Below are 26,998 nucleotides of genomic sequence, written 5' to 3'. Positions count from 1 at the left end.
GATATTATTAGGCTGAGGATTGAATAATGTAAAATGGAAAGAGATTCTCAGTAAATCAATTAGTCAGACTAATGGCATGGGACCCAATAAACTGTTAATAAACAGTTAAGAACAAATGCCTGACTGGATTTGAAATTATTAAAAAAAACTTCCATAGACACACAAAAAAAAGTATTAAATTAGTCTGTGTGATTGACAGGAGAGATGATCAGAGGAGCAGAGTTGTCACCATCCTTATTGTTACATGGACTGAAAAATGGATAGATTTTCTCAGTGAAGGTGCAGCCAGTGAAAGAGTAGAGATGCACTCTGGCCTCCACATCATAAAAGGAGACCAGACCCTCCTCATAATCCACAAACACTCCCACTTTCTGGACCACCTCTCTTACAGGGAGGAAGACAGCAGGGCCAGCAAGAGCCACATACTGATTTCCATCGGTCGCCTTTAAAACCCAGTATCCGTTGTCAGGGTTCAGTGGGATTTTCGGCTCTTTTCTGTTTATGGACTCTCTGGCCACTCCTAAATACCAGTTAGTCTTCCCTTTAACTTGAACCTCATAGTAAAACCTTCCTGAGGAGAAGCTTTGTTTTCCTAAGACAAAGACATACCTAGAGAATCTCTCTTTGTTGTCTGGGAGATTCTTCCTTACGTCTCCATCATTCACTTGTTTTCCATCCTCAGACAGGATGAGTTGGGGATGTGCTGTATCAGGGTCCAGAGTTACATCCCCTGCATATTGCTGGATCCTCCTCAGCTCAGCATCACACAGCTCCTCCATCTCTTGACTGAGGGTCTTCTCCACCTGAGCCACGGCTGTCCTCACAGTCCCCACATATGAAGACTGATGGACATTGATGTTTGTCCAGTCCTTGGTGGGTGGAGGGGTGTTGATGGATGTGAAGTTCTGGAGGAGGTGGAGGTGGTCTTCAGTGTGTGAGAGCTGCTTCAGCTCAGAGCTTCTCTTCTTTAACTCAGTGATTTCCCGGTGCAGATCTTTAATGAAGTCTTCAGCCTGTTTCTCTGTTGTTTTCTGCTTCTCTTCAATCACATCAATGACCTCAGCCTGGCTTCTCTCAATACAAGTGATCAGAGCAGTGAAGACCTGCACACTGTCTGCTATCACTGTGTCTGCATCTTTCCTGCTGAGCTCTACTGAGTGTTTGACCTCCTGAATCTTCCCTTGTCTCACCTGGATCATCTGCTGAACGTCAGCCTCTGTCTTTCCCAGCTCAGCCTTCTTCCCTTCATATGCCTCTGCCAGAGATACCGTTTGATGTAACTTGTGGTCTGACTCGGTGCAGAACTGACAAACACACACGTGGTCAGTCTTGCAGAACAGCTCCAGAGGTCTGTCATGTTTCTTACACAGAACGTCTTCCAGGTTCCAGGGTCAATCAGTTTGTGTCGTTTAAACCGTGTGACCCTGTGGTGAGGCTCCAGGTGAGTCTCACAGTAGGAGGTCAGACACACCAGGCAGGACTTCACAGCCTTGATCTTGGTCTCGGTACAGAAGTCACAGGTCACTTCGTTTGGTTCGTCTGATTCAGCGGGTTCCTTGTTCGCGGTGGAATTGTTTTCCAGCTGCTTTGTCTTCCTGAACTGATCAGCCATCTCAGAGAGGACTTTATTGACAGAGAACTTTGGTCTCTTATCGAAGGTTTCGTTGCATAGTGGACACTGGCACACATCGCTGGCGTCCCAGTAATGTGTGATGCAGGTGTTGCAGTAGTTGTGTCCACATGAAGTGCTGATTGGATCAGTGAACACATCCAGACAGATGGAACACAGGAACTGCTCTTCAGACAGGAGACTGCTGGCAGAGGCCATTTCTATACACTGAAAATAAACATGGAAAGAAATGTAATTCTTGAATGCTATACTACTGACAGCTTAATAGTTATGAATCTGATCTGGATCATCATCTAGAGCTCAATAACGTTGCCACATATTGTGTCCCAGTGTTTCTCAACCTGGGAGTTAATGATTAGCTAAATATGTAACATTGTTTTCTCACTCAGCATTAAACAAACCAACATACAGTACAGAGTATCTGCACATTTCTAAAGGTACAATTTAAAGGACTTTTAAAATCTTTAATACCTAAAAAACACATTAAGCTACTGCGTGAAAAGTAATCTACAAACTATAGTATGATGGCAAAATGTTCAAGAAAGAGCCAAACATTTTGAAAATAGCTGATCTACAAGCTCACAATGTGAGGCTCTGTGAGCTTTTAGATCGTTTTTTTTCTTTCTTCACAATATTGATCTGAGGAACTGAGTCAAACAGATTGTAAAGCCTCAACTCCTACATGTACAATCCCAAGTGCCTCTCGGGGTGGGAGATCCCAGTTCAAATATGATGTTTGGGGACTGAGGTCTGGGCTGGTTGAGAACTACTGCTGTAAGGGAAGCCTGTCGTTTTAACCAAATGAACCATTAGACTACAGGATTTCCTGGAAAACAAAACTTAAGGGAAGATCGTGTCTGGATACAGTTTAATAGGCCTTTGTTCTCTGTTACAGAATAATGAAACCTTATCTCATTGTACTCACCTGTCTTTACGTTCTCAATATTTCATCAAAAATCCTGTTGAATCCTGTTGAAGTAGTTTTTTTTTAGTAGAGAGCGTTTCTATGTGTCAGTGTGTGTCAGTGTGTGTGCGCTGCCACCAAACTAACTTTCACTTTACTGTAGATTGCGTCACTGACTGAGAGGCTGCTCTGTTGTTACTGTTAACCCTTCACAGCCTCCTCTCTTCTCTGTTCTTCATCTGTTTCTCCCTCTGTAATGGTTTAGTGTAGCCACTCCATACAACTAGAACTGCACTCTGTCAAGGTGCCAACTTGCACCATCATCGCTTTCCAAAAAACTCTGTATATATTATGATATATGCCAATACCAATGACATCACCACTGGCATCACCAGGAATATACTGGTCCCTCATTGGCTGTTAATGATGACGTTGCCAGAGATGCTGGTCCCTGATTGGGCTACGGTCTTAAACAAGAAAGGACACCGACATACATACATACATACATACATACATACATACATACATACATACATACATACATACATACATACATACCCAGCCGATCACAGTACTTGCACAAGTAATTACCAATGAAACACTGTGTACTACAAATGGACAATTGGGACATTTGGAGAGTAAAGAAACGTACACTGATTCTCAAATGGGTGTCACGGAACCGTAAGTGTTCCATGTGGACTCCTGGTGGACCCATGTTGAGAACATAGCTCATAGCTCATGAGACAAATGACTGTGAAAAGAGGAAAAGGAACTTGTGTAGCCTGTGTGTCGTATATTCTCTTTTTTACAGCAGTGACCAGGCACGTGCACACATAGACATCAAAGGGGGCTTGAGCCCCTGCCCTTTTATCAGTCTGTAAGTGTAGAGTGCCCTCTCCAGACCATGAATACAGTTTTTACTATGGTAAAATAAATGCAAATGCCCTCTTTCCATGCCATGCCTGAAGGCTGCTTTCAAGAGAATTGCCTTGTCCTGAACTTGAATGCAGCATCTTATGTTGAAAGAATTGCCCTCTCTGTGTAGAAATCCATTCCGTACGCCACATCTCCAATATTGACTTGATTATGCTTAGTTCAGTGTGGTTTCAAGCACTGAAAATAGCCGACCTCCAAACTCACAACGTGTCGCAGTGTGAGCTTGGAGGTCTGCTATTTTCGATATTTTCACCAAAAGGCCCTTTTAGAAGCTTATGCTCAATTTAGGATGAACAAGCTAGAGATGCAGTGTACGGCATGGATTTCTACACAGAGTGTAATTCATCTTCGTGCTGTCCTGCAAACCTTCTGTGGTGGAGAAAGTATGCGTAGGCCTGATTGACAAAATTATATTTTTCATGAAAACGCTAGGGTGTTGCCATGGCAACAATCTGTAGGTCCAAATGACACCCCTGCTAGTTGTAGTTGGACCTCCTAATATGCCATAGTGTAGTACGTGTCATACTGTACCTATTATGAAGAAAACCTGGAGACTTGACATTCAGTAAGTGGGTCTTACAGTATGATCAAAATAAGAACATTATAATGGTGTGTATATAAACAAGCCACGGGCAGGACCATGTCTTTGCCACGGACACATTTTGTCCATGAACGGACATATTGATGACCCCTTTATAGACACTATGATTGACATACTGTAATCATCCACTTTGTATGATTATTCATGGTTAGGGTTAGAAGCAATACATGCACACAATACTATTTTGTTATATCTATTTTATTCAACTCTTTTGAATTTTACAAATTGGTGACAAGAATTGTCTGAATCTGAATACAAGTGATATAAAACTTTAATTTACAAATTAATATTATGATTTAAATGACAGGAGGAGTGATGATCAGTTCACCAATATTATTAGGCTGAGGATTGAATAATGGAAAATTGAAAGAGATTCTCAGTGAATCAATTAGTCAGACTAATGGCATGGGACCCAATAAACTACAACAGTTAAGAACAAATGCTTGACTGGATTTGAAATGATTAAAAAAAACTTCCATAGACACACAAAAGAAAAGTATTAAATCAGTCGGTGTGATCGACAGGAGAGATGATCAGAGGAGCAGAGTTTTTACCATCCTTATTGTTATCGGGACAGAAGGATGGATAGATTTTCTCAGTGAAGGTGCAGCCAGTGAAAGAGTAGAGATGAACTCTGGCCTCCACATCATAAAAGGAGACCAGACCCTCCTCATAATCCACAAACACTCCCACTTTCTGGACCACCTCTCTTACAGGGAGGGAGACAGCAGGGCCAGCAAGAACCCCATACAGATTTCCATTGGTCGCCATTATAACCCAGTAACCGTTGTCAGGGTTCAGTGTGATTTCCCCTTTCCTGTTTATGGACTCTCTGGCCACTCCTAAACACCAGCTAGTCTTCCCTTTAACTTGAACCTCATAGTAAAACCTTCCTGAGGAGAGGCTTTGTTTTCCTAAGACAAAGAGACACAGAGAGAATCTCTCTTTGTTGTCTGGGAGATTCTTCCTTACGTCTCCATCATTCACTTTTTTTCCATCCTCAGACAGGATGAGTGTGGGGTGTGCTGTATAAGGGTCCAGAGTTACATCCACTGCATATTGCTGGATCCTCCTCAGCTCAGCATCACGCAGCTTTTTCATCTCTTGACTGAGGGTCTTCTCCAGCTGAGCCACAGCTGTCCTCACTGTCCCCACATATGAAGACTGATGGACATTGACATTTGTCCAGTCCTTGGTGGGTGGAGCGGTGTTGATGGATGTGATGTTCTGGAGGAGGTGGAGGTGGTCTTCAATGTGTGAGAGCTGCTTCAGCTCAGAGCTTCTCTTCTTTAACTCAGTGATTTCCTGTTGCAGCTCCTTAATGAAGTCTTCAGCCTGTTTCTCTGCTGTTTTCTTCCTCTCTTCAATCACATCAATGACCTCAGCCTGGCTTCTCTCAATACAGCTGATCAGAGCAGTGAAGACCTGCACACTGTCTGCTATCTCTCTGTCTGCATCTTTCCTGCTGAGCTGTACTGAGTGTTTGACCTCCTGGATCTTCCCTTGTCTCACCTGGATCATCTGCTGAACGTCAGCCTCTGTCTTTCCCAGCTCAGCCTTCTTCTCTTCATATGCCTCTGCCAGAGATATCATTTGGTGCAACTTGTGGTCTGACTCAGTGCAGAACTGACAAACACACATGTGGTCAGTCTTACAGAACAGCTCCAGAGGCCTGTCGTGTTTCTTACACAGAACGTCTTCCAGGTTCTTCACAGGGTCGATTAGTTTGTGTCGTTTTAACCGTGTGACTCTGTGGTGAGGCTCCAGGTGAGTGTCACAGTAGGAGGTCAGACACACCAGGCAGGACTTCACAGCCTTGATCTTGGTCTCGGTACAGAAGTCACAGGTCACTTCGTTTGGTTCGTCTGACTGAGCGGGTTCCTTGTTCGCGGTGGAATTGTTTTCCAGCTGCTTTGTCTTCCTGAACTGATCAGCCATCTCAGAGAGGACTTTATTGACAGAGAACTTTGGTCTCTTATCGAAGGTTTCGTTGCATAGTGGACACTGACACACATCGCTGGCGTCCCAGTAATGTGTGATGCAGGTGTTGCAGTAGTTGTGTCCACATGGAGTGCTGATTGGATCAGTGAACACGTCCAGACAGATGGAACACAGGAACTGCTCTTCAGACAGGAGACTGCTGGCCGATGCCATTTCTATACACTGAAAATAAACATGGAAAGAAATGTAATTATTGATTGCTATACTACTGACAGCGTAATAGTTATGAATCTGATCTGGATCATCATCTACTGTAGAGCTCAATAATGTTGGCACATACAGTATTGTGTCCTAGTGTTTCTCAACCTGTGAGTTAATGATTAGCTAAATATGTAACATTGTTTTCTCACTCAGCATTAAACAAACCAACATTCATTACAGGGTATCTGCACATTTCTAAAGGTACAATTTAAGGACTTTAAGAGCTTTAAAAAACACATTAAGCTACTGTGTGAAAATTAATCTAATGGCCAAACATTGGCAAAATGTTCAAGAAAGAGACAAACATTTTGAAAATAGCTGATCTACAAGCTCACAATGTGAGGCTCTGTGAGCTTAGATCAGTTTTTTTTTCACAATATTGATCTGAGGAACCGAGTCAAACAGATTGTAAAGCCTCGACTCCTACATGTACAATCCCAAGTGCCTCTCGGGGTGGGAGATCCCAGTTCAAATATGATGTTTGGGGACTGAGGTCTGGGCTGGTTGAGAACTACTGCTGTAAGGGAAGCCTGTCGTTTTAACCAAATGAACCATTAGACTACAGGATTTCCAGGAAAAAGAAACTTAAGGGAAGATCGTGTCTGGATACAGTTTAATAGGCCTTTGTTCTCTGTTACAGAATAATGAAACCTTATCTCATTGTACTCACCTGTCTTTACGTTCTCAATATATCATCAAAAATCCTGTTGAATCGTGTTCTGTTGAAGTAGTTTTTTAGTAGAGAGCGTTTCTATGTGTGTGTGTGTGCGCTGCCACCAAACTAACTTTCACTTTACTGTAGATTGCGTCACTGACTGAGAGGCTGCTCTGTTGTTACTGTTAACCCTTCACAGCCTCCTCTCTTCTCTGTTCTTCATTGTTTCTCCCTCTGTTATGATTCAATTCCTACCGAAAATCAGATTATACTTTAACCCCCCGACCCCACTCGATGTGTGTGTGTGTGTGTGTGTGTGTGTGTGTGTGTGTGTGTGTGTGTGTGTGTGTGTGTGTGTGTGTGTGTGTGTGTGTGTGCCACAGGGGGGAGAGAGAGAGTTTAAAAGCTTATCCTTTTTTTTCTCTACCTTGAAATATCACATCCGTCTCAGTGCCGTTGAGAGAAAGTAAGGTTCATGAGACAAATGACTGTGAAAAGAGGAAAAGGAACTTGTGTAGCCTGTGTGTCGTATATTCTCTTTTTTACAGCAGTGACCAGGCACGTGCGCACATAGACATCAAAGGGGGCTTGAGCCCCTGCCCTTTTATCAGTCTGTAAAAAGTGCCCTCTCCAGACCATGAATGCAGTTTTTACTATGGTGAAAGAAATGCAAATGCCCCTCTTTCCATGCCATACCTGAAGGCTGCTTTCTAGAGAATTGCCTTGTCCAAACTCTCCTGAACTTGAAAGCAGCATCTTATGTTGAAAGAATTGCCCTCTCTGTGTAGAAATCCATTCCGTTACGCGACATCTACAGCATTGACTTGATTATGCTTAGTTCAGTGTGGTATCAAGCACCGAAAATAGCCAACCTCCAAACTCACAACACATTGCAGCGTGATGCGTTGTGAGCTTGGAGGTGGATTTCTACACCGATGGTAATTCATTTTTGTGCTGTCCTGCAAAACATCTGTGGTGGAGAAAGTATGCGTAGGCCTAATTGTCAAAATTATATTTTTTATGAAAATGCTAGGGTGTTGCCATGGCAACACTCTGTAGGTCCAAATGACGCCCCTGTTAGTTACCTTATGGTGTGTAAAAAAGGAAATCTAAACAGGCAAGCCACGGGCAGGACCATGTCTTTGCCACGGACACATTTTGTCCGTGTACGGACATATTGATGACCCCTTTATAGACACTTGCCGGGTTTCCCAAAGCGATTTTAGCCCATCGTAGCTCACGTATGGTCGTAGAGACAAAGCCCTGACCATCATGTTCCCGTGTTTACATGGGTTTGGGCAGAGCAGAACAAACAAAGTGCTTAATAAAGTCTCACTCCTGTCTAAATACGGTACGGTATTCTATAATTACCCGTATCCTCCATGTTCTTTAAATAAGAAGCCTTTTTATCCGATCGCTGTCTGTTTATCTCAATGTGGTTGGTGCGCATGGGGAACACCAGGAAATATATGGGAAAACAGAAAGCGATTGGATAAAAAGGTGTCTTATTAAAGAACACGGAGGATACAGGTAATTATAGAATGCCGTACCGTATTTAGACAGGTGTGAGACTTTATTAAGCACTTTGTGAAGTCTGAATGTTGGTGTAGTTGTAGGGGGTTAAATAAGTCACTCCGCCCCGAACCCATGTAAACACAGGAACATGACGGTCGGGGCGTGGTCTCTACGACCATGCGTGAGCTGCGATGGGCTAAAATCGCTTTGGGAAACTCAGCCATTGTCCGTTACAGTATATTCATGGCTAGAGTTAGAAGCAATACATGCACACAATGCTATTTTGATATATCTATTTTATTGAACTCTTTTGCATTTTACAAATTGGTGACATATTGTCTGAATCTGAATACAAGATTTAAGTGATATAAAACTTTAATTTACAAATGAATATTATGATTTAATGACAGGAGGAGTGAGGGTTCACCGATATTATTAGGCTCAATAGGCTGAGGATTGAAATAATGTAAAATGGAAAGAGATTCTCAGTGATTCAATTAGTCAGACTAATGGCATGGGACCCAATAAACCGCAACAGTTAAAGGGATATTTCACTTTCAAAAAAACTTTTGGTCATTTTATTGTCAAATCAGGACGTGTTTTTAACTTATTTATTTTATTTTTAATAATTCTTTGGGAAAATGGAAAAACTAAATACAAAAATGAATAAAAATAAATGAAAAGACCTATCGAAAAAACACGGCCTGCTCACGTATTATGAGGGCAGTATGAGTCACCAGAAAAAGTAATGGGTGTTTTTAATGAATCTATCATGGTTAAAAGTTTGAAGTTACAATGGGTGTGTATGGGGAGAGGCTCTGGGTCTGGAGGGCCTGATAACATTTACATCAAATATCTAAATATTTTAATCAAGCAAATTAAATTCTGTTCAGGGTGTTCATAAAAGCCTGCTTAGACAATAAAATGAAAAAGTTTTTTTTTTTTTTTAAAGTGAAATATCCCTTTAAGAACAAATGCCTTACTGGATTTGAAATGTCAAAAGAAAAACGTCCATAGACAAAAACAAAAGTATTAAATTAGTCGGTGTGATCGACAGGAGAGATGATCAGAGGAGCAGAGTTTTTACCATCCTTATTGTTACATGGACTGAAAAATGGATAGATTCTCTCAGTGAAGGTGCAGCCAGTGAAAGAGTAGAGATGAACTCTGGCCTCCACATCATAAAAAGAGACCAGACCCTCCTCATAATCCACAAACACTCCCACTTTCTGGACCACCTCTCCTACAGGGAGGAGGACAGGTGGTTCAGCAAGAGCCACATACTGATTTCCAGTGGTTAACATTATAACCAAGTAACCGTTGTCAGGGTCCAGTGTGATTTCCCCTTTCCTGTTTATGGACTCTCTGGCCACTCCTAAAAACCAGCTAGTCTTCCCTTTAACTTGAACCTCATAGTAAAACCTTCCTGACGAGAGGCTTTGTTTTCCTAAGACAAAGACATGTTGAGAGAATCTCTTTTTGTTGTCTGGGAGATTGTTCCATATGCCTCCATCATTCACTTGTTTGCCATCCTCAGACAGGATGAGCGTGGGGGGTGCTGTATCAGGGTCCAGAGTTACATCCACTGCATATTGCTGGATGATCCTCAGCTCAGCATCACTCAGCATCTCCATCTCCTGACTGAGTGTCTTCTCCAGCTGAGCCACAGCTGTCCTCACAGTCCCCACATATGAAGACTGATGGACATTGATGTTTGTCCGGTCCTTGGTGGGTGGAGGGGTGTTGATGGATGTGAAGTTCTGGAGGAGGTGGAGGTGGTCTTCAGTGTGTGAGAGCTGCTTCAGCTCAGAGCTTCTCTTCTTTAACTCAGTGATTTCCTGTTGCAGATCCTTAATGAAGTCTTCAGCCTGTTTCTCTGTTGTTTTCTGCTTCTCTTCAATCACATCAATGACCTCAGCCCGGCTTCTCTCAATACAGCTGATCAGAGCAGTGAAGACCTGCACACTGTCTGCTATCTCTCTGTCTGCATCTTTCCTGCTGAGGTGTACTGAGTGTTTGACTTCCTGGATCTTCCCTTGTCTCACCTGGATCATCTGCTGAACGTCGGCCTCTGTCTTTCCCAGCTCAGCCTTCTTCCATTCATATGCCTCTGCCAGAGATATCATTTGGTGTAACTTGTGGTCTGACTCGGTGCAGAACTGACAAACACACATGTGGTCAGTCTTGCAGAACAGCTCCAGAGGTCTGTCATGTTTCTTACACAGAACGTCTTCCAGGTTCTTCACAGGGTCGATTAGTTTGTGCCGTTTTAACCGTGTGACTCTGTGGTGAGGCTCCAGGTGAGTGTCACAGTAGGAGGTCAGACACACCAGGCAGGACTTCACAGCCTTGTTCTTGGTCTCAGTACAGAAGTCACAGGTCACTTCATTTGGTTTGTCTGATTCAGCGGGTTCCTTGTTCGCGGTGGAATTGTTTTCCAGCTGCTTTGTCTTCCTGAACTGATCGGCTATCTCAGAGAGGACTTTATTGACAGAGAACTTTGGTCTCTTATCGAAGGTTTCGTTGCATAGTGGACACTGACAAACATCACTGGCGTCCCAGTAATGTGTGATGCAGGTGTTGCAGTAGTTGTGTCCACATGAAGTGCTGATTGGATCAGTGAACACATCCAGACAGATGGAACACAGGAACTGCTCTTCAGACAGGAGACTGCTGGCAGAGGCCATTTCTATACACTGAAAATAAACATGGAAAGAAATGTAATTCTTGATTGCTATATACTACTGACAGCTTAATAGTTATGAATCTGATCTGGATCATCATCTAGAGCTCAATAATGTTGGCACATACAGTATTGTGTCCTAGTGTTTCTCAACCTGTGAGTTAATGATTACTGTAGCTCAGGGGTAGGCAACCTTAGGCACGGGTGCCAACATTGGCACAGGGGAGGGTGATCACTGGCACACTGGCAGAAGTGTGAGAGAAATATTTTTAAACGTAGTCAATTAAATTAAGTTAGCTAATTATATCTTGCACAAAATTCTACATTCATTAAAACTCTGAACTCTGACTGGGGAGGGACTCACATGTCCAAAAAGATAACAAAATTGGACACAAACATGTTTTTCTAATTTTGTTATCTTTTTGGACATGTGACTCATCAAAACCCACATGGACTGGAGGCCTAGGCGGGCGCAAGCTGATAACGTGCATGCCAGGGCATGTCTGACGTAGGGCCGGGAGTGTATTGATGACCAGGGCGTAATGTCCAAGCACGTGTAGTCGGGGAGATAGCTGGTTTATTGCTCAGGGTCTAATGATCGTTATAACAATGTCCTGCCAATCAAAATATCAAGATATTTGTAATTCAAATGTATGTTGACATGGCACACTGACGCTCTAGAAAATAAAAACGTGGCACTTCATTTCAAAAACGTTGCTGAACCCTGCTGTAGCTAAATATGTAACATTGTTTTCTCACTCAGCATTAAACAAACCAACATACATTACAGGGTTTCTAAAGGTACAATTTAAGGACTTTAAGATCTTTAATACCTAAAAAACACATTAAGCTACTGCGTGAAAAATAATCTACTAACTATGGTATAATAGCTGAGGCCAAACTGGTCAAAAATCATCAATTTCGTGCACTTGGTGAAGAGTTTCTGATTTTTGGTATGGTGTTAGGTATGGGTATAAGGTTTTCAAAAACCATCGCAAACAAGTTGGGCTCGCCCCCTAGTGGTCTTTTTGCAATGAATCAAATATTAGATATGTCAGTATATGGTTCAAACCCCAAATAATTGATGAAAGAGATTTATCAATGGATTCTGTTACTATTGGGTATGATAAACAACATACTAAAAATTCAGGAAAAAAATAACTACCGGAAAGGCACCATTTTCAAGATGACGTCCACGATGGCTGCCGGGAGCTGAAAATGACTATAAACTGGGTTTTAATGTGTAAAAATTCATAATAAATCTGCACTTGGTGAAGAGTTTTTGATTTTTGGCATGGTGTTAGGTATGGGTATAAGGTTTTCAAAAACCATTGCAAACAAGTTGGGCTCGCCCCCTAGTGGTCTGTTTGCAATGAATCAGATATTAGATGGGTCAGTATATTTTAGACCACTAGGGGGTGAGCCCAACTTGTTTGCGATAGTTTTTGAAAACCTTATACCCATACCTAACACCATGCCAAAATGTAAAAGCTAGTTACCAAGTGCATATTTTATATGAACTTTTACACATTAAATAGGCATTTTTAGCTCCTGGCAGCCATCGTGGACGCCAGCTTGACAATGATGCCTTTCCGGTAGTTATTTTTTCCTAAACTTTTAGTATGTTGTTTATCATACCCAATAGTAACAGAATCCATTGATAAATCTCTTTTATCAATTATTTGGGGTTTCAACCATATACTGACAGATCTACTATTGAATTCATTGCAAACAGACCACTAGGGGGCGAGCCCAACCTGTTTGCAATGGTTTTTGAAAACCTTTTACCCATACCTAACAACATAACAAAAATCTAAAACTCTTCACCAAGTGCAGATTTATTATGAATTTTTACACATTAAAACCCAGTTTATAGGCATTTTCAGCTCCCAGCAGCCATCGTGGACGCTATCTTGAAAATGGTGCCTTTCCGGTAGTTATTTTTTCCAGAATTTTTAGTATGTTGTTTATCATACCCAATAGTAACAGAATCCATTGAAAAATCTCTTTCATCAATTATTTGGGGTTTGAACCATATACTGACATATCTAATATTTGATTCATTGCAAACAGATCACTAGGGGGCGAGCCCAACTTGTTTGCGATGGTTTTTGAAAACCTTATACTCATACCTAACACCATACCAAAAATCAGAAACTCTTCACCAAGTGCACCAAATTGATGATTTTTGACCAGTTTGGCCTCAACTATAATGGCCTGGCCAAACATTGGCAAAATGTTCAAGAAAGAGCCAAACATTTTGAAAATAGCTGATCTACAAGCTCACAATGTGAGGCTCTGTGAGCTTAGATCAGTTTTTTTCACAATATTGATCTGAGGAACCGAGTCAAACTGATTGTAAAGCCTCGACTCCTACATGTACAATCCCAAGTGCCTCTCAGGGTGGGGGGTCCCAGTTCAAATACGATTTTTGGGGCAGTCACAGCCTGAAAAAGTTGAGAACTACTGCTGTAAGGGAAGCCTGTTGTTTTAACCAAATGAACCATTAGACTACAGGATTTCCTGGAAAACGAAACTTGAGGGAAGATCGTGTCTGGATACAGTTTAATAGGCCTTTGTTCTCTGTTACAGAATAATGAAACCTTATCTCATTGTACTCACCTGTCTTTACGTTCTCAATATTTCAGCAAAAATCCTGTTGAATCCTGTTGAAGTAGTTTTTTTAGTAGAGAGCGTTTCTGTGTCAGTGTGTGTCAGTGTGTGTCAGTGTGTGTGCGCTGCCACCAAACTACATGAATACTCTTAACTTTCACTTTACTGTAGATTGCGTCAGTGACTGAGAGGCTGCTCTGTTGTTACTGTTAACCCTTCACAGCCTCCTCTCTTCTCTGTTCTTCATCTGTTCCTCCCTCTGTTATGGTGTAGCAACTCATAATGTAATAAGGGCTCATAATGTAATAAGGGATCATAATGTAATAAAAAATGTAATGAAAACTCATAATGTAATAATGAGCTCATAATGTAATAAAAAAACGAGTGCATAACGTAATAACAGATTTTTCAATAATGTAATAATGTAATAATGTGTTACATAAAGAACCTCCACATAGGAGGCTCATAATGTCATAAAACTTCTTAAAGTGATAATGTATTTTTATTACATTATGAGCTGATTATTACATTATGAGCTTTTATTACATTTTAATTATTACATTATGCGCTAGTTTTTTATTACATTATGAGCTGATTACTACATTTTGAGTTTTTATTAAAAAAAGATTATTACATTATGAGCTCTTATTACATTATGAGTCGTTATTACATTATTGGTTGCTACATATGGTTTAGTGTAGCCACTCGATACAACTAGAACTGCACTCTGTCAAGGTGCCAACTTGCACCAGCAGAGCTTCCCAAAAAAAAACAGATATATTATGATATATGCCAATACCAATGACATCACCACTGCCATCATCAGGAATGCTGGTCCCTCATTGGCTGTTAATGATGACGTTGCCAGAGATGCTGGTCCCTGATTGGGCTACAGTCTTAAACAGACACAGACATACATACATACATACATACATACCCAGATAACAGTACTTGCACAAGTAATTACCAGTGAAACACTGTGTAGTACAAATGGACAACTGGGACATTTGGAGAGTAAAGAAATGTACACTGATTCTCAAACGGGTGTCACGGACCCGTAAGTGTTCCATGTGTCATGTGTGGACTCCTGGTGGTCCCATGTTGAGAACATAGCTCATAGCTCATGAGACAAATGACTGTGAAAAGAGGAAAAGGAACTTGTGTAGCCTGTGTGTCGTATATTCTCTTTTTTACAGCAGTGACCAGGCACGTGCACACATAGATAGATAGATAGATAGATACTGTAGATAGATACCTTTATTATCCCAAGGGGGAATTCACATTAAAGGGGGCTTGAGCCCCTGCCCTTTTATCAGTCTGTAAAAAGTGCCCTCTCCAGACCATGAATACAGTTTTTACTATGGTAAAATAAATGCAAATGCCCTCTTTCCATGCCATACCTGAAGGCTGCTTTCAAGAGAAATTGCCTTGTCCTGAACTTGAATGCAGCATCTTATGTTGAAAGAATTCACCCTTTGTTAGCCTTCTGGTTGGTCCCTGACTGACCAACCAGCAGGCTCTATCTGCCTTGTCCCGCCCTGGTTCTGCCTTTTTGATGTTGAATTTGCTAAAACATAATTATTGGAGAAATAAAAACATTTAAAAACATGCTGAGTCACTATACTGCCACTGAGCAGCTCCATTTCACTGAAACCAAGTTTGAGATTAGAATTGAACACACAGAATAACAATACGAAGCAACTGAATTAGAATGGTAGTGGATGGAGTGTCCCACCGAATGTCCCACCAAGACACTGCAACCAATGGGTGTGAAGAGGGATGGGACAATGGGCGGGACTTGACAAAGGGTGAATTGCCCTCTCTATGTAGAAATCCATTCCGTACGCCACATCTCAAATATTGACTTGATTATGCTTAGTTCAGGTTGATCTCAAGCACCGAAAATAGCCGACCTCCAAGCTCACAACACGTCGCAGCGTGACGCGTTGTGAGCTTGGAGGTCTGCTATTTTCGATATTTTCACCAAAAGGCCCTTTTAGAAGCTTATGCTCAATTTAGGATGAACAAGCTAGAGATGCAGTGTACGGCATGGATTTCTACACAGAGTGTAATTCATCTTCGTGCTGTCCTGCAAACCTTCTGTGGTGGTGAAAGTATGCGTAGGCCTAATTGACAAAATTATATTTTTATGAAAACGCTAGGAACACTCTGTTGGTCCAAATGACACCCCTTGTAGTTGGACCTCCTAATATGCCATAGTGTAGTACGTGTCATACCTATTATGAAGAAAACCTGGAGACTTGACATTCAGTAAGTGGGTCTTACAGTATGATCAAAATAAGAACTTTATAATGGTGTGAAAAACAGAAAATCTAAACAGGCAAGCCACGGGCAGGACCATGTCTTTGCCACGGACACATTTTGTCCTTGTACGGACATATTGATGACCCCTTTATAGACACTATGATTGACATACTGTAATTGTCCATTTTGTATGATTATTCATGGTTAGGGTTAGAAGCAATACATGCACACAATACTATTTTGTTATATCTATTTTATTCAACTCTTTTGCATTTTACAAATTGGTGACAAGAATTGTCTGAATCTGAATACAAGTGATGTAAAACTTTAATTTACAAAATAATATTATGATTTAAATGACAGGAGGAGTGATGATCAGTTCACCGATATTATTAGGCTGAGGATTGAATAATGTAAAATGGAAAGAGATTCTCAGTGAATCAATTAGTCAGACTAATGGCATGGGACCCAATAAACTGTTAATAAACAGTTAAGAACAAATGCCTGACTGGATTTGAAATGATTTAAAAAAAACTTCCATAGACACACAAAAAAAAGTATTAAATTAGTCTGTGTGATTGACAGGAGAGATGATCAGAGGAGCAGAGTTTTTACCATCCTTATTGTTACATGGACTGAAAAATGGATAGATTTTCTCAGTGAAGGTGCAACCAGTGAAAGAGTAGAGATGGACTCTGGCCTCCACATCATAAAAGGAGACCAGACCCTCCTCATAATCCACAAACACTCCCACTCTCTGGACCACCTCTCCTACAGGGAGGAAGACAGCACGGCCAGCAAGAGCCGCTATAACCCAGTATCCGTTGTCAGGGTCCAGTGGTATTTTCAGCTCTTTTCTGTTTATGGACTCTCTGGCCACTCCTAAATACCAGTTGGTCTTCCCTTTAACTTGAACCTCATAGTAAAACCTTCCTGAGGAGAAGCTTTGTTTTCCTAAGACAAAGACATACCTAGAGAATCTCTCTTTGTTGTCTGGGAGATTCTTCCATACATCTCCATCATTCACTTGTTTTCCATCCTCAGACAGGATGAGCGTGGGGTATGCTGTATCAGGGTCAAGAGTTGCATCCACTGCATATTGCTGGATGTTCCTCAGCTCAGCATCACACAGCTTCTCCATCTTTTGACTGAGTGTCTTCTCCAGCTGAGCCACAGCTGTCCTCACAGTCCCTACATATGAAGACTGATGGACATTGATGTTTGTCCAGTCCTTGGTGGGTGGAGGGGTGTTGATGGATGTGAAGTTCTGGAGGAGGTGGAGGTGGTCTTCAGTGTGTGAGAGCTGCTTCAGTTCAGAGCTTCTCTTCTTTAACTCTGTGATTTCCTGTTGCAGATCTTTAATGAAGCCTTCAGCCTGTTTCTCTGTAGTTTTCTGCTTCTCTTCAATCACATCAATGACCTCAGCCTGGCTTCTCTCAATACAGCTGATCAGAGCAGTGAAGACCTGCACACTGTCTGCTATCTCTCTGTCTGCATCTTTCCTGCTGAGCTCTACTGAGTGTTTGAATTCCTTGATCTTCCCTTGTCTCACCTGGATCATCTGCTGAACGTCGGCCTCTGTCTTTCCCAGCTCAGCCTTCTTCCATTCATATGCCTCTGCCAGAGATATCATTTGATGTAACTTGTGGTCTGACTCTGTGCAGAACTGACAAACACACATGTGGTCGGTCTTGCAGAACAGCTCCAGAGGTCTGTCATGTTTCTTACACAGAACGTCTTCCAGGTTCTTCACAGGGTCGATCAGTTTGTGTCGTTTAAACCGTGTGACCCTGTGGTGAGGCTCCAGGTGAGTCTCACAGTAGGAGGTCAGACACACCAGGCAGGACTTCACAGCCTTGCTCTTGGTCTCGGTACAGAAGTCACAGGTCACTTCGTTTGGTTCGTCTGATTCAGCAGGTTCCTTGTTCGTGGTGGAATTGTTTTCCAGCTGCTTTGTCTTCCTGAACTGATCGGCCATCTCAGAGAGGACTTTATTGACAGAGAACTTTGGTCTCTTATCGAAGGTTTCGTTGCATAGTGGACACTGACACACATCGCTGGCGTCCCAGTAATGTGAGATGCAGGTGTTGCAGTAGTTGTGTCCACATGAAGTGCTGATTGGATCAGTGAACACGTCCAGACAGATGGAACACAGGAACTGCTCTTCAGACAGGAGACTGCTGGCCGATGCCATTTCTATACACTGAAAATAAACATGGAAAGAAATGTAATTCTTGATTGCTATACTACTGACAGCTTCATAGTTATGAATCTCATCTGGATCGTCATCTAGAGCTCAATAATGTTGGCACATATTGTGTCCTAGTGTTTCTCAACCTGGGAGTTAATGATTAGCTAAATATGTAACATTGTTTTCTCACTCAGCATTAAACAAACCAACATACAGTACAGGGTTTCTAAAAATAAGATAAGATAAGATCATTATTTGTCACTGTATGAGAACATACAACGAAATGTTGTTTAGTGCATACATAACACTGACAGCATCAGTAACATGAAAAGGGTTAGGTAACAAGAAAATAAAAAAATGAAAACACTGATTAAGCAATATGCCATAAAACCATTTGTCAGTCAGTCATAAGTCCAGTCCATAGTCTGTCAACACATTAATCTACTGCGTGAAAAGTAATCTACTAACTATGATATAATGGCCAAACATTGGCAAAATGTTCAAGAAAGAGCCAAACATTTTGAAAATAGCTGATCTACAAGCTCACAAAGTGAGGCGCTGTGCGCTTTTAAATCAGTTTTTTCACAATATTGATCTGAGGATTTGAGGAACAGAGTCAAACAGATTGTAAAGCCTCAACTCCTACATGTACAATCCCAAGTGCCTCTCGGGGTGGGAGATCCCAGTTCAAATATGATGTTTGGGGACTGAGGTCACGGCCTGAAAACACTGAGAAATACTGCTGTAAGGGAAGCCTGTCGTTTTAACCAAATGAACCATTAGACTACAGGATTTCCTGGAAAACGAAACATAAGGGAAGATCGTGTCTGGACTGGATACAGTTTAATAGGCCTTTGTTCTCTGTTACAGAATAATGAAACCTTATCTCATTGTACTCACCTGTCTTTACGTTCTCAATATATCATCAAAAATCCTGTTGAATCGTGCTCTGTTGAAGTAGTTTTTTTAGTAGAGAGCGTTTCTATGTGTGTGTGTGTGCGCTGCCACCAAACTAACTTTCACTTTACTGTAGATTGCTCAGTGACTGAGAGGCTGCTCTGTTGTTACTGTTAACCCTTCACAGCCTCCTCTCTTCTCTGTTCTTCATCTGTTTCTCCCTCTGTTAATGATTCAATTCCTACCGAAATCAGATTATACTTTTTTTTTCTCTACCTTGAAATATCACATCCGTCTCAGTGCCGTTGAGAGAAAGTAAGGTTCATGAGACAAATGACTGTGAAAAGAGGAAAAGGAACTTGTGTAGCCTGTGTGTCGTATATTCTCTTTTTTACAGCAGTGACCAGGCACGTGCGCACATAGACATCAAAGGGGGCTTGAGCCCCTGCCCTTTTATCAGTCTGTAAAAAGTGCCCTCTCCAGACCATGAATGCAGTTTTTACTATGGTGAAAGAAATGCAAATGCCCTCTTTCCATGCCATACCTGAAGGCTGCTTTATAGAGAATTGCCTTGTCCAAACTCTCCTGAACTTGAAAGCAGCATCTTATGTTGAAAGAATTGCCCTCTCTGTGTAGAAATCCATTCCGTTACGCGACATCTACAGCATTGACTTGATTATGCTTAGTTCAGTGTGGTATCAAGCACCGAAAATAGCCGACCTCCAAGCTCACAACGCGTTGCAGAGTGACGCGTTGTGAGCTTAGAGGTGGATTTCTACACAGCGGGTAATTCATCTTCGTGCTGTCCTGCAAACCTTCTGTGGTGGAGAAAGTATGCGTAGGCCTAATTGTCAAAATTATATTTTTTATGAAAACGCTAGGGTGTTGCCATGGCAATACTCTGTTGGTCCAAATGACGCCCCTGTTAGTAGTAATTGGAACTCCTAATATGCCATAGTGTAGTAGACTAAGTGTCATACCTATTCTGACGAAAACCTGGAGACTTGACATTCAGTAATTAGTGGGTCTTACAGTATAATCAAAATAAGAACCTTATGGTGTGTAAAAAATAAAATCTAAACAGGCAAGCCACAGGCAAGACCATCTTTGCTACGGACACATTTTGTCCGTGTATACGGACATATTGATGACCCCTTTATAGACACTGGCCGGGTTTCCCAAAGCAATTTTAGCCCATTGTAGCTCACACATGGTCGTAGAGACCAAGCCCTGACCATCATGTTCCCGTGTTTACATGGGTTCGGGCAGAGCAGAACAAACAAAGTGCTTAATAAAGTCTCAAACCTGTCTAAATACGGTACAGCATTCTATAATTACCCGTATCCTCCTTGTTCTTTAAGCCTTTTTATCCGATCGCTGTCTGTTTATCTCAATGTGTTGGTGCGCATGGGGAACGCCAGGAAATACATGGGAAAACAGAAAGCGATCGGATAAAAAGGCGTCTTATTTAAGAACAAGGAGGATACAGGTAATTAATTACAGAATGCTGTACCGTATTTAGACAGGTGTGACCGTGTGAGACTTTATTAAGCACTTTGTGAAATCTGAATGTTGGTGTAGTTGTAGGGGGTTAAATAAGTCGCTCTGCCCGAACCCATGTAAACACGGGAACATGACGGTCGGGGCGTGGTCTCTACGACCATGCGTGAGCTGCGATGGGCTAAAATCGCTTTGGGAAACTCAGCCATTGTCCGTTACAGTATTCATGGCTAGAGTTAGAAGCAATACATGCACACAATGCTATTTTGATAAATCTATTTTATTGAACTCTTTTGCATTTTACAAATTGGTGACATATTGTCCGAATCTGAATACAAGATTTAAGTGATATACAACTTTAATTTACAAATGAATATTATGATTTAATGACAGGAGGAGTGATGGTTCACCGATATTATTAGGCTGAGGATTGAAATAATGTACCCAATCAACTGCAACAGTTAAAGGGATATTTCACTTTCAAAAAAACTTTTGGTCATTTTATTGTCGAATCAGGCCGTGTTTTTAACTTATTTATTTTATTTTTCATAATTCTTTGGGAAAATGGAAAAACTAAATACAAAAATGAATTATTAAAAATAATGAAAAGACTTATCGAAAAAACACGGCCTGCTGCTCACGTATTAGGATGGCATTATGAGTCACCAGAAAAAGTAATGGGTGTTTTTAATGAATCTATCATGGTTAAAAGTTTGAAGTTACAATGGGTGTGTATGGGGAGAGGCTCTGGGTCTGGAGGGCCTGATAACATTTACATCAAATATCTAAATATTTGAATCAAGCAAATTCAAATCTGTTCAGGGTGTTCATAAAATAGTTTTTTTTAAGTGAAATATCCCTTTAAGAACAAATGCCTTACTGGATTTGAAATGACAAAAGAAAAACGTCCATAGGCACAAAAAAAGTATTAAATTAGTCGGTGTGATCGACAGGAGAGATGATCAGAGGAGCAGAGTTTTTACCATCCTTATTGTTACATGGACTGAAAAATGGATAGATTTTCTCAGTGAAGGTGCAGCCAGTGAAAGAGTAGAGATGAACTCTGGCCTCCACATCATAAAAGGAGACCAGACCCTCCTCATAATCCACAAACACTCCCACTTTATGGACCACCTCTCTTACAGGGAGGAGGACAGGTTCAGCAAGAGCCCCATACTTATTTCCATCGGTCGCCATTATAACCCAGTAACCGTTGTCAGGGTTCAGTGCAATTTTCTCTTTCCTGTTTATGGACTCTCTGGCCACTCCTAAAAGCCAGCTTGTCTTCCCTTTAACTTGAACCTCATAGTAAAACCTTCCTGAGAAGAGGCTTTGTTTTCCTAAGACAAATACACGCTGAGAGAATCTCTTTTTGTTGTCTGGAAGATTCTTCCTTACACCTCCATCATTCACTTGTTTTCCATCCTCAGACAGGATGAGGTAGGGATTTGCTGTATCAGGGTCAAGAGTCACATCCACTGCATATTGCTGGATCCTCCTCAGCTCAGCATCAATCAGCTTCTCCATCTCTTGACTGAGGGTCTTCTCCAGTTGAGCCACAGCTGTCCTCACTGTCCCCACGTATGAAGACTGATGGACATTGACATTTGTCCAGTCCTTGGTGGGTGGAGGGGTGTTGATGGATGTGAAGTTCTGGAGGAGGTGGAGGTGGTCTTCAGTGTGTGAGAGCTGCTTCAGCTCAGAGCTTCTCTTCTTTAACTCTGTGATTTCCTGTTGCAGATCTTTAATGAAGCCTTCAGCCTGTTTCTCTGTTGTTTTCTGCTTCTCTTCAATCACATCAATGACCTCAGCCTGGCTTCTCTCAATACAGCTGATCAGAGCAGTGAAGACCTGCACACTGTCTGCTATCTCTCTGTCTGCATCTTTCCTGCTGAGCTCTACTGAGTGTTTGAATTCCTTGATCTTCCCTTGTCTCACCTGGATCATCTGCTGAACGTCGGCCTCTGTCTTTCCCAGCTCAGCCTTCTTCCCTTCATATGCCTCTGCCAGAGATATAATTTGGTGTAACTTGTGGTCTGACTCGGTGCAGAACTGACAAACACACACGTGGTCGGTCTTACAGAACAGCTCCAGAGGTCTGTCATGTTTCTTACACAGAACGTCTTCCAGGTTCTTCACAGGGTCGATTAGTTTGTGTCGTTTAAACCGTGTGACTCTGTGGTGAGGCTCCAGGTGAGTCTCACAGTAGGAGGTCAAGCACACCAGGCAGGACTTCACAGCCTTGCTCTTGGTCTCGGTACAGAAGTCACAGGTCACTTCGTTTGGTTCGTCTGATTCAGCGGGTTCCTTGTTCGCGGTGGAATTGTTTTCCAGCTGCTTTGTCTTCCTGAACTGATCAGCCATCTCAGAGAGGACTTTATTGACAGAGAACTTTGGTCTCTTATCGAAGGTTTCGTTGCATAGTGGACACTGACACAGATCGCTGGCGTCCCAGTAATGTGTGATGCAGGTGTTGCAGTAGTTGTGTCCACATGGAGTGCTGATTGGATCAGTGAACACGTCCAGACAGATGGAACACAGGAACTGCTCTTCAGACAGGAGACTGCTGGCCGATGCCATTTCTATACACTGAAAATAAACATGGAAAGAAATGTAATTCTTGATTGCTATTCTACTGACAGCTTAATAGTTATGAATCTGATCTGGATCATCATATAGAGCTCAATAGTGTTGCCACATATTGTGTCCCAGTGTTTCTCAACCTGGGAGTTAATGATTAGCTAAATATGTAACATCACTCAGTATTAAACAAACCAACATAAAGTAGGCCTACAGGGTATCTGCACATTTCTAAAGGTACAATTGGACTTTAAGATCTTAAATACCTAAAAAACACATTAATCTACTGTGTGAAAAGTAATCTACTAACTATGGTATAATGGCCAAACATTGGCAAAATGTTCAAGAAAGAGCCAAACATTTTGAAAATAGCTGATCTACAAGCTCACACTGTGAGGCTCTGTGAGCTTTTAGATATATATATTTTTTTTTTCACAATATTGATCTGAGGAACCGAGTCAAACAGATTGTAAAGCCTCGACTCCTACATGTACAATCCCAAGTGCCTCTCAGGGTGGGGGGTCCCAGTTGAAATACGATGTTTGGGAAGGTCACAGCCTGAAAAGCTTGAGATCTACTGCTGTAAGGGAAGCCTGTCGTTTTAACCAAATGAACCATTAGACTACAGGATTTCCTGGAAAACTAAACATAAGGGAAGATCGTGTCTGGATACAGTTTAATAGGCCTTTGTTCTCTGTTACAGAATAATGAAACCTTATCTCATTGTACTCACCTGTCTTTACGTTCTCAATATATCATCAAAAATCCTGTTGAATTGTGCTCTGTTGAAGTAGTTTTTTTAGTAGAGAGCGTTTCTATGTGTGTGTGTGTGCGCTGCCACCAAACTAACTTTCACTTTACTGTAGATTGCGTCACTGACTGAGAGGCTGCTCTGTTGTTACTGTTAACCCTTCACAGCCTCCTCTCTTCTCTGTTCTTCATCTGTTTCTCCCTCTGTTATGATTCAATTCCTACCGAAAATCAGATTATACTTTAACCCCCCGACCCCACTCGATGTGTGTGTGCGTGTGTGTGTGTGTGTGTGTGTGTGTGTGTGTGCGCGTGTGTGTGTGTGTGTGCGCACGTGTGTGTGTGTGTGTGTGTGTGTGTGTGTGTGTGTGTGTGTGTGTGTGTGTGTGTGTGTGTGTGTGTGTGTGTGTGTGTGTGCCACAGGGGAGAGAGAGAGAGTTTAAAAGCTTATCCTTTTGAGCGGTGGTCACACCGTCTCCATAGCGTGGCCGTGTGTGTATCCGTGTGTGTGTGTCTGTCTGTCTGTATGTAGCCTGTGGTGTATGTAGCCTGGCTGCTATACCTTTTCTGACCACACATGTTAAGGGAGGGGCGCTGTTGTTCAGGCCAGCTAGGCACACTCACACTCACATTCACACACACAAATAGACACACACACACGCACGCACGCACACACACACACACACACACACACACACACACACACACACACACACACACACAGCCTCCACCGCTCAGTTCACACAAGTGTGATTTTTTTTTCTCTACCTTGAAATATCACATCTGTCTCAGTGCCGTTGAGAGAAAGTAAGGTTCATGAGACAAATTACTGTGAAAAGAGGAAAAGGAACTTGTGTAGCCTGTGTGTCGTATATTCTCTTTTTGAGCGGTGGTCACACCGTCTCCATAGCGTGGCCGTGTGTGTATCCGTGTATGTATGTGTGTCTGTCTGTCTGTCTGTCTGTCTGTATGTAGCCTGAGGTGTATGTAGCCTGAGTACCTCTGTTTGACCAGAGAGGTGCTGTTGAGTCTAGCCTGCCCTGAGCATCAACACACACACACACACACACACACACACACAAGCACGCACACACGTGTTTTGTTTTGGAGAGAGGAGAAGAACGTGCGTGCGTACACTCTCACACACACACACACACACACACACACACACACACACACACACACACACACACACACAGTCACACATGCACCACCGCTCACTTCAAACTTGGGTTTGATTTTTTACAGCAGTGACCAGGCACGTGCGCACATAGACATCAAAGGGGGCTTGAGCCCCTGTCCTTCTATCAGTCTGTAAAAAGTGCCCTCCCCAGACCATGAATTCAGTTTTTACTATGGTGAAAGAAATGCAAATGCCCCTCTTTCCATGCCATACCTGAAGGCTGCTTTCTAGAGAATTGCCATGTCCAAACTCTCCTGAACTTGAAAGCAGCATCTTATGTTGAAAGAATTGCCCTCTCTGTGTAGAAATCCATTCCGTTACGCGACATCTACAGCATTGACTTGATTATGCTTAGTTCAGTGTGGTATCAAGCACCGAAAATAGACAACCTCCAAGCTCACAACACATCGCAGCGTGATGCGCTGTGAGCTTGGAGGTGGATTTCTACACCGTGGGTAATTCATTTTTGTGCTGTCCTGCAAAACATCTGTGGTGGAGATGCGTAGGCCTAATTGTCAAAATTATATTTTTTATGAAAATGCTAGGGTGTTGCCATGGCAACACTCTGTAGGTCCAAACGACGCCCCTGTTAGTTACCTTATGGTGTGTAAAAAAGAAAATCTAAACAGGCAAGCCACGGGCAGGACCATGTCTTTGCCACGGACACATTTTGTCCGTGTACGGACATATTGATGACCCCTTTATAGACACTGGCTGGGTTTCCCAAAGCGATTTTAGCCCATCGTAGCTCACGTATGGTCGTAGAGACCAAGCCCTGACCATCATGTTCCCGTGTTTACATGGGTTCGGGAAGAGCAGAACAAACAAAGTGCTTAATAAAGTCTCAAACCTGTCTAAATACGGTACGGCATTCTATAATTACCCGTATCCTCCTTGTTCTTTAAGCCTTTTTATCCGATCGCTGTCTGTTTATCTCAATGTGTTGGTGCGCATGGGGAACGCCAGGAAATACATGGGAAAACAGAAAGCGATCGGATAAAAAGGCGTCTTATTAACCCTTAAGTTCTGTTCAGATTCACTACACCTTCGTTCTGTTCGGGTCATTTTGACCCGGGGGATATTTGGTTTAAAAAAAACAACACTAATATAAATTTTAACTTAACAAATCCTCATGATACATTGACTTTGACTCAATACCAAACAATTCATATGATATATATGGTAAATGTTTGCATTTCTGCTTTGCTATATCACATTAAACACTGAAAGAGCTAGGCGTTTTTACTGATTTAGCTGAAATTCATGTAAAAAACTACTTTGTTTAATACTGTGCAATATTGCTCATGCTTATAGGAAAAAATGAAAATCAGACAATGATTTTATGAACTTTTTTTTTTTTTTTTTCAACATGCTCATTAATTGAATACTTGTGGTTCAAGAACAGGACATCATTCTCACATAGAGCTGAACACACATGTGAACACACATGAACGTCACATATGAATATACACTTGAACGTATACACTAGGACAGAGGTTTTCAAACACTTTGGTCTCAGGGCACCCCTGTAAACAACATTTTCATCCACAGCACCCCTGAATTACAGTGTTACTTTACAGCACCTTATGTTTATGTAAAATAATGTAGAATTTCCGCTAAGATACAGTACAGTCACAAAGAAAACTTCAGATAAGTGAGGGGTGAGGGTGAGGGGTGAGGGTGAGGGGTGAGGAGGATAAAGGGTGAAGGGTGAGGGTGAGGGGGGGGGGGGTGAGGGAGATAGGAGGGGGAGGAGGGGGGAAGGAGGTGACTGTGTGTCTGAGTTAGTATACATGCTTTCTTTTATTTCTGTGCATCTGGGGTGGCGGGGGGGAGGGGGGGGTGGGAGGGAGGTGGGCTTGGGTTGGGGGGTTTGGAGGGGAGGGGGTAAGG

General features: G+C 42.1%; 3 protein-coding genes and 1 pseudogene across 4 annotated transcripts in view; 1 reads left to right on the top strand and 3 right to left on the bottom strand.

Annotated features, from left to right (window-relative positions):
• LOC308289238 (synaptosomal-associated protein 25) overlaps positions 1–26,998 on the top strand; it is a gene marked incomplete at both ends in the record, with an annotated part of 49,933 nt that overhangs the window by 9,866 nt on the left and 13,069 nt on the right. The gene's annotated exons all lie outside the window — the stretch shown is intronic.
• LOC308289412 lies at positions 66–7,054 on the bottom strand (annotated as a pseudogene). The gene is made up of 3 exons (XR_013963351.1): positions 6,944–7,054; positions 4,579–6,234; positions 66–1,837 (listed from the first exon to the last, which is right to left on the bottom strand). The product of XR_013963351.1 is annotated as an uncharacterized misc_RNA (transcript).
• On the bottom strand, positions 8,857–19,228 carry LOC308289411 (uncharacterized protein). The gene is made up of 3 exons (XM_080731102.1): positions 19,096–19,228; positions 16,582–18,207; positions 8,857–11,139 (listed from the first exon to the last, which is right to left on the bottom strand). Exons 2-3 carry the CDS (start codon positions 18,196–18,198, stop codon positions 9,481–9,483), a joined length of 3,276 nt encoding a protein of 1,091 aa, XP_080587228.1. The 5' UTR covers positions 18,199–18,207; positions 19,096–19,228; the 3' UTR covers positions 8,857–9,480.
• On the bottom strand, positions 20,938–24,007 carry LOC308289237 (E3 ubiquitin-protein ligase TRIM21-like). The gene is made up of 2 exons (XM_080730863.1): positions 23,906–24,007; positions 20,938–23,181 (listed from the first exon to the last, which is right to left on the bottom strand). The coding sequence occupies exon 2, from the start codon at positions 23,170–23,172 to the stop codon at positions 21,526–21,528; it is 1,647 nt and encodes a 548-aa protein (XP_080586989.1). The 5' UTR covers positions 23,173–23,181; positions 23,906–24,007; the 3' UTR covers positions 20,938–21,525.

This window comes from Nannobrachium achirus, assembly GCF_963921795.1.
Source record: "Nannobrachium achirus genome assembly, chromosome: 8".
Taxonomy (NCBI): Eukaryota; Metazoa; Chordata; class Actinopteri; order Myctophiformes; family Myctophidae; genus Nannobrachium; species Nannobrachium achirus.
The sequence above is the reverse complement of the archived record's forward strand: the minus strand, read 5'-3'. Positions and strand labels throughout refer to the sequence as shown.

What these genes read in the sequence shown, in the direction of transcription:
- LOC308289237 (XM_080730863.1), bottom strand. Translation starts at nt 23,172, where the DNA reads ATGGCATCGGCCAGCAGTCTCCTGTCTGAAGAGCAGTTCCTGTGTTCC.
- LOC308289411 (XM_080731102.1), bottom strand. Translation starts at nt 18,198, where the DNA reads ATGGCATCGGCCAGCAGTCTCCTGTCTGAAGAGCAGTTCCTGTGTTCC. An exon ending in TGATCATCTCTCCTGTCAAT is followed by an intron (nt 11,140 to 16,581) that starts CACACAGACTAA and finishes GTTTATTTTCAG; the next exon opens with TGTATAGAAATGGCCTCTGC.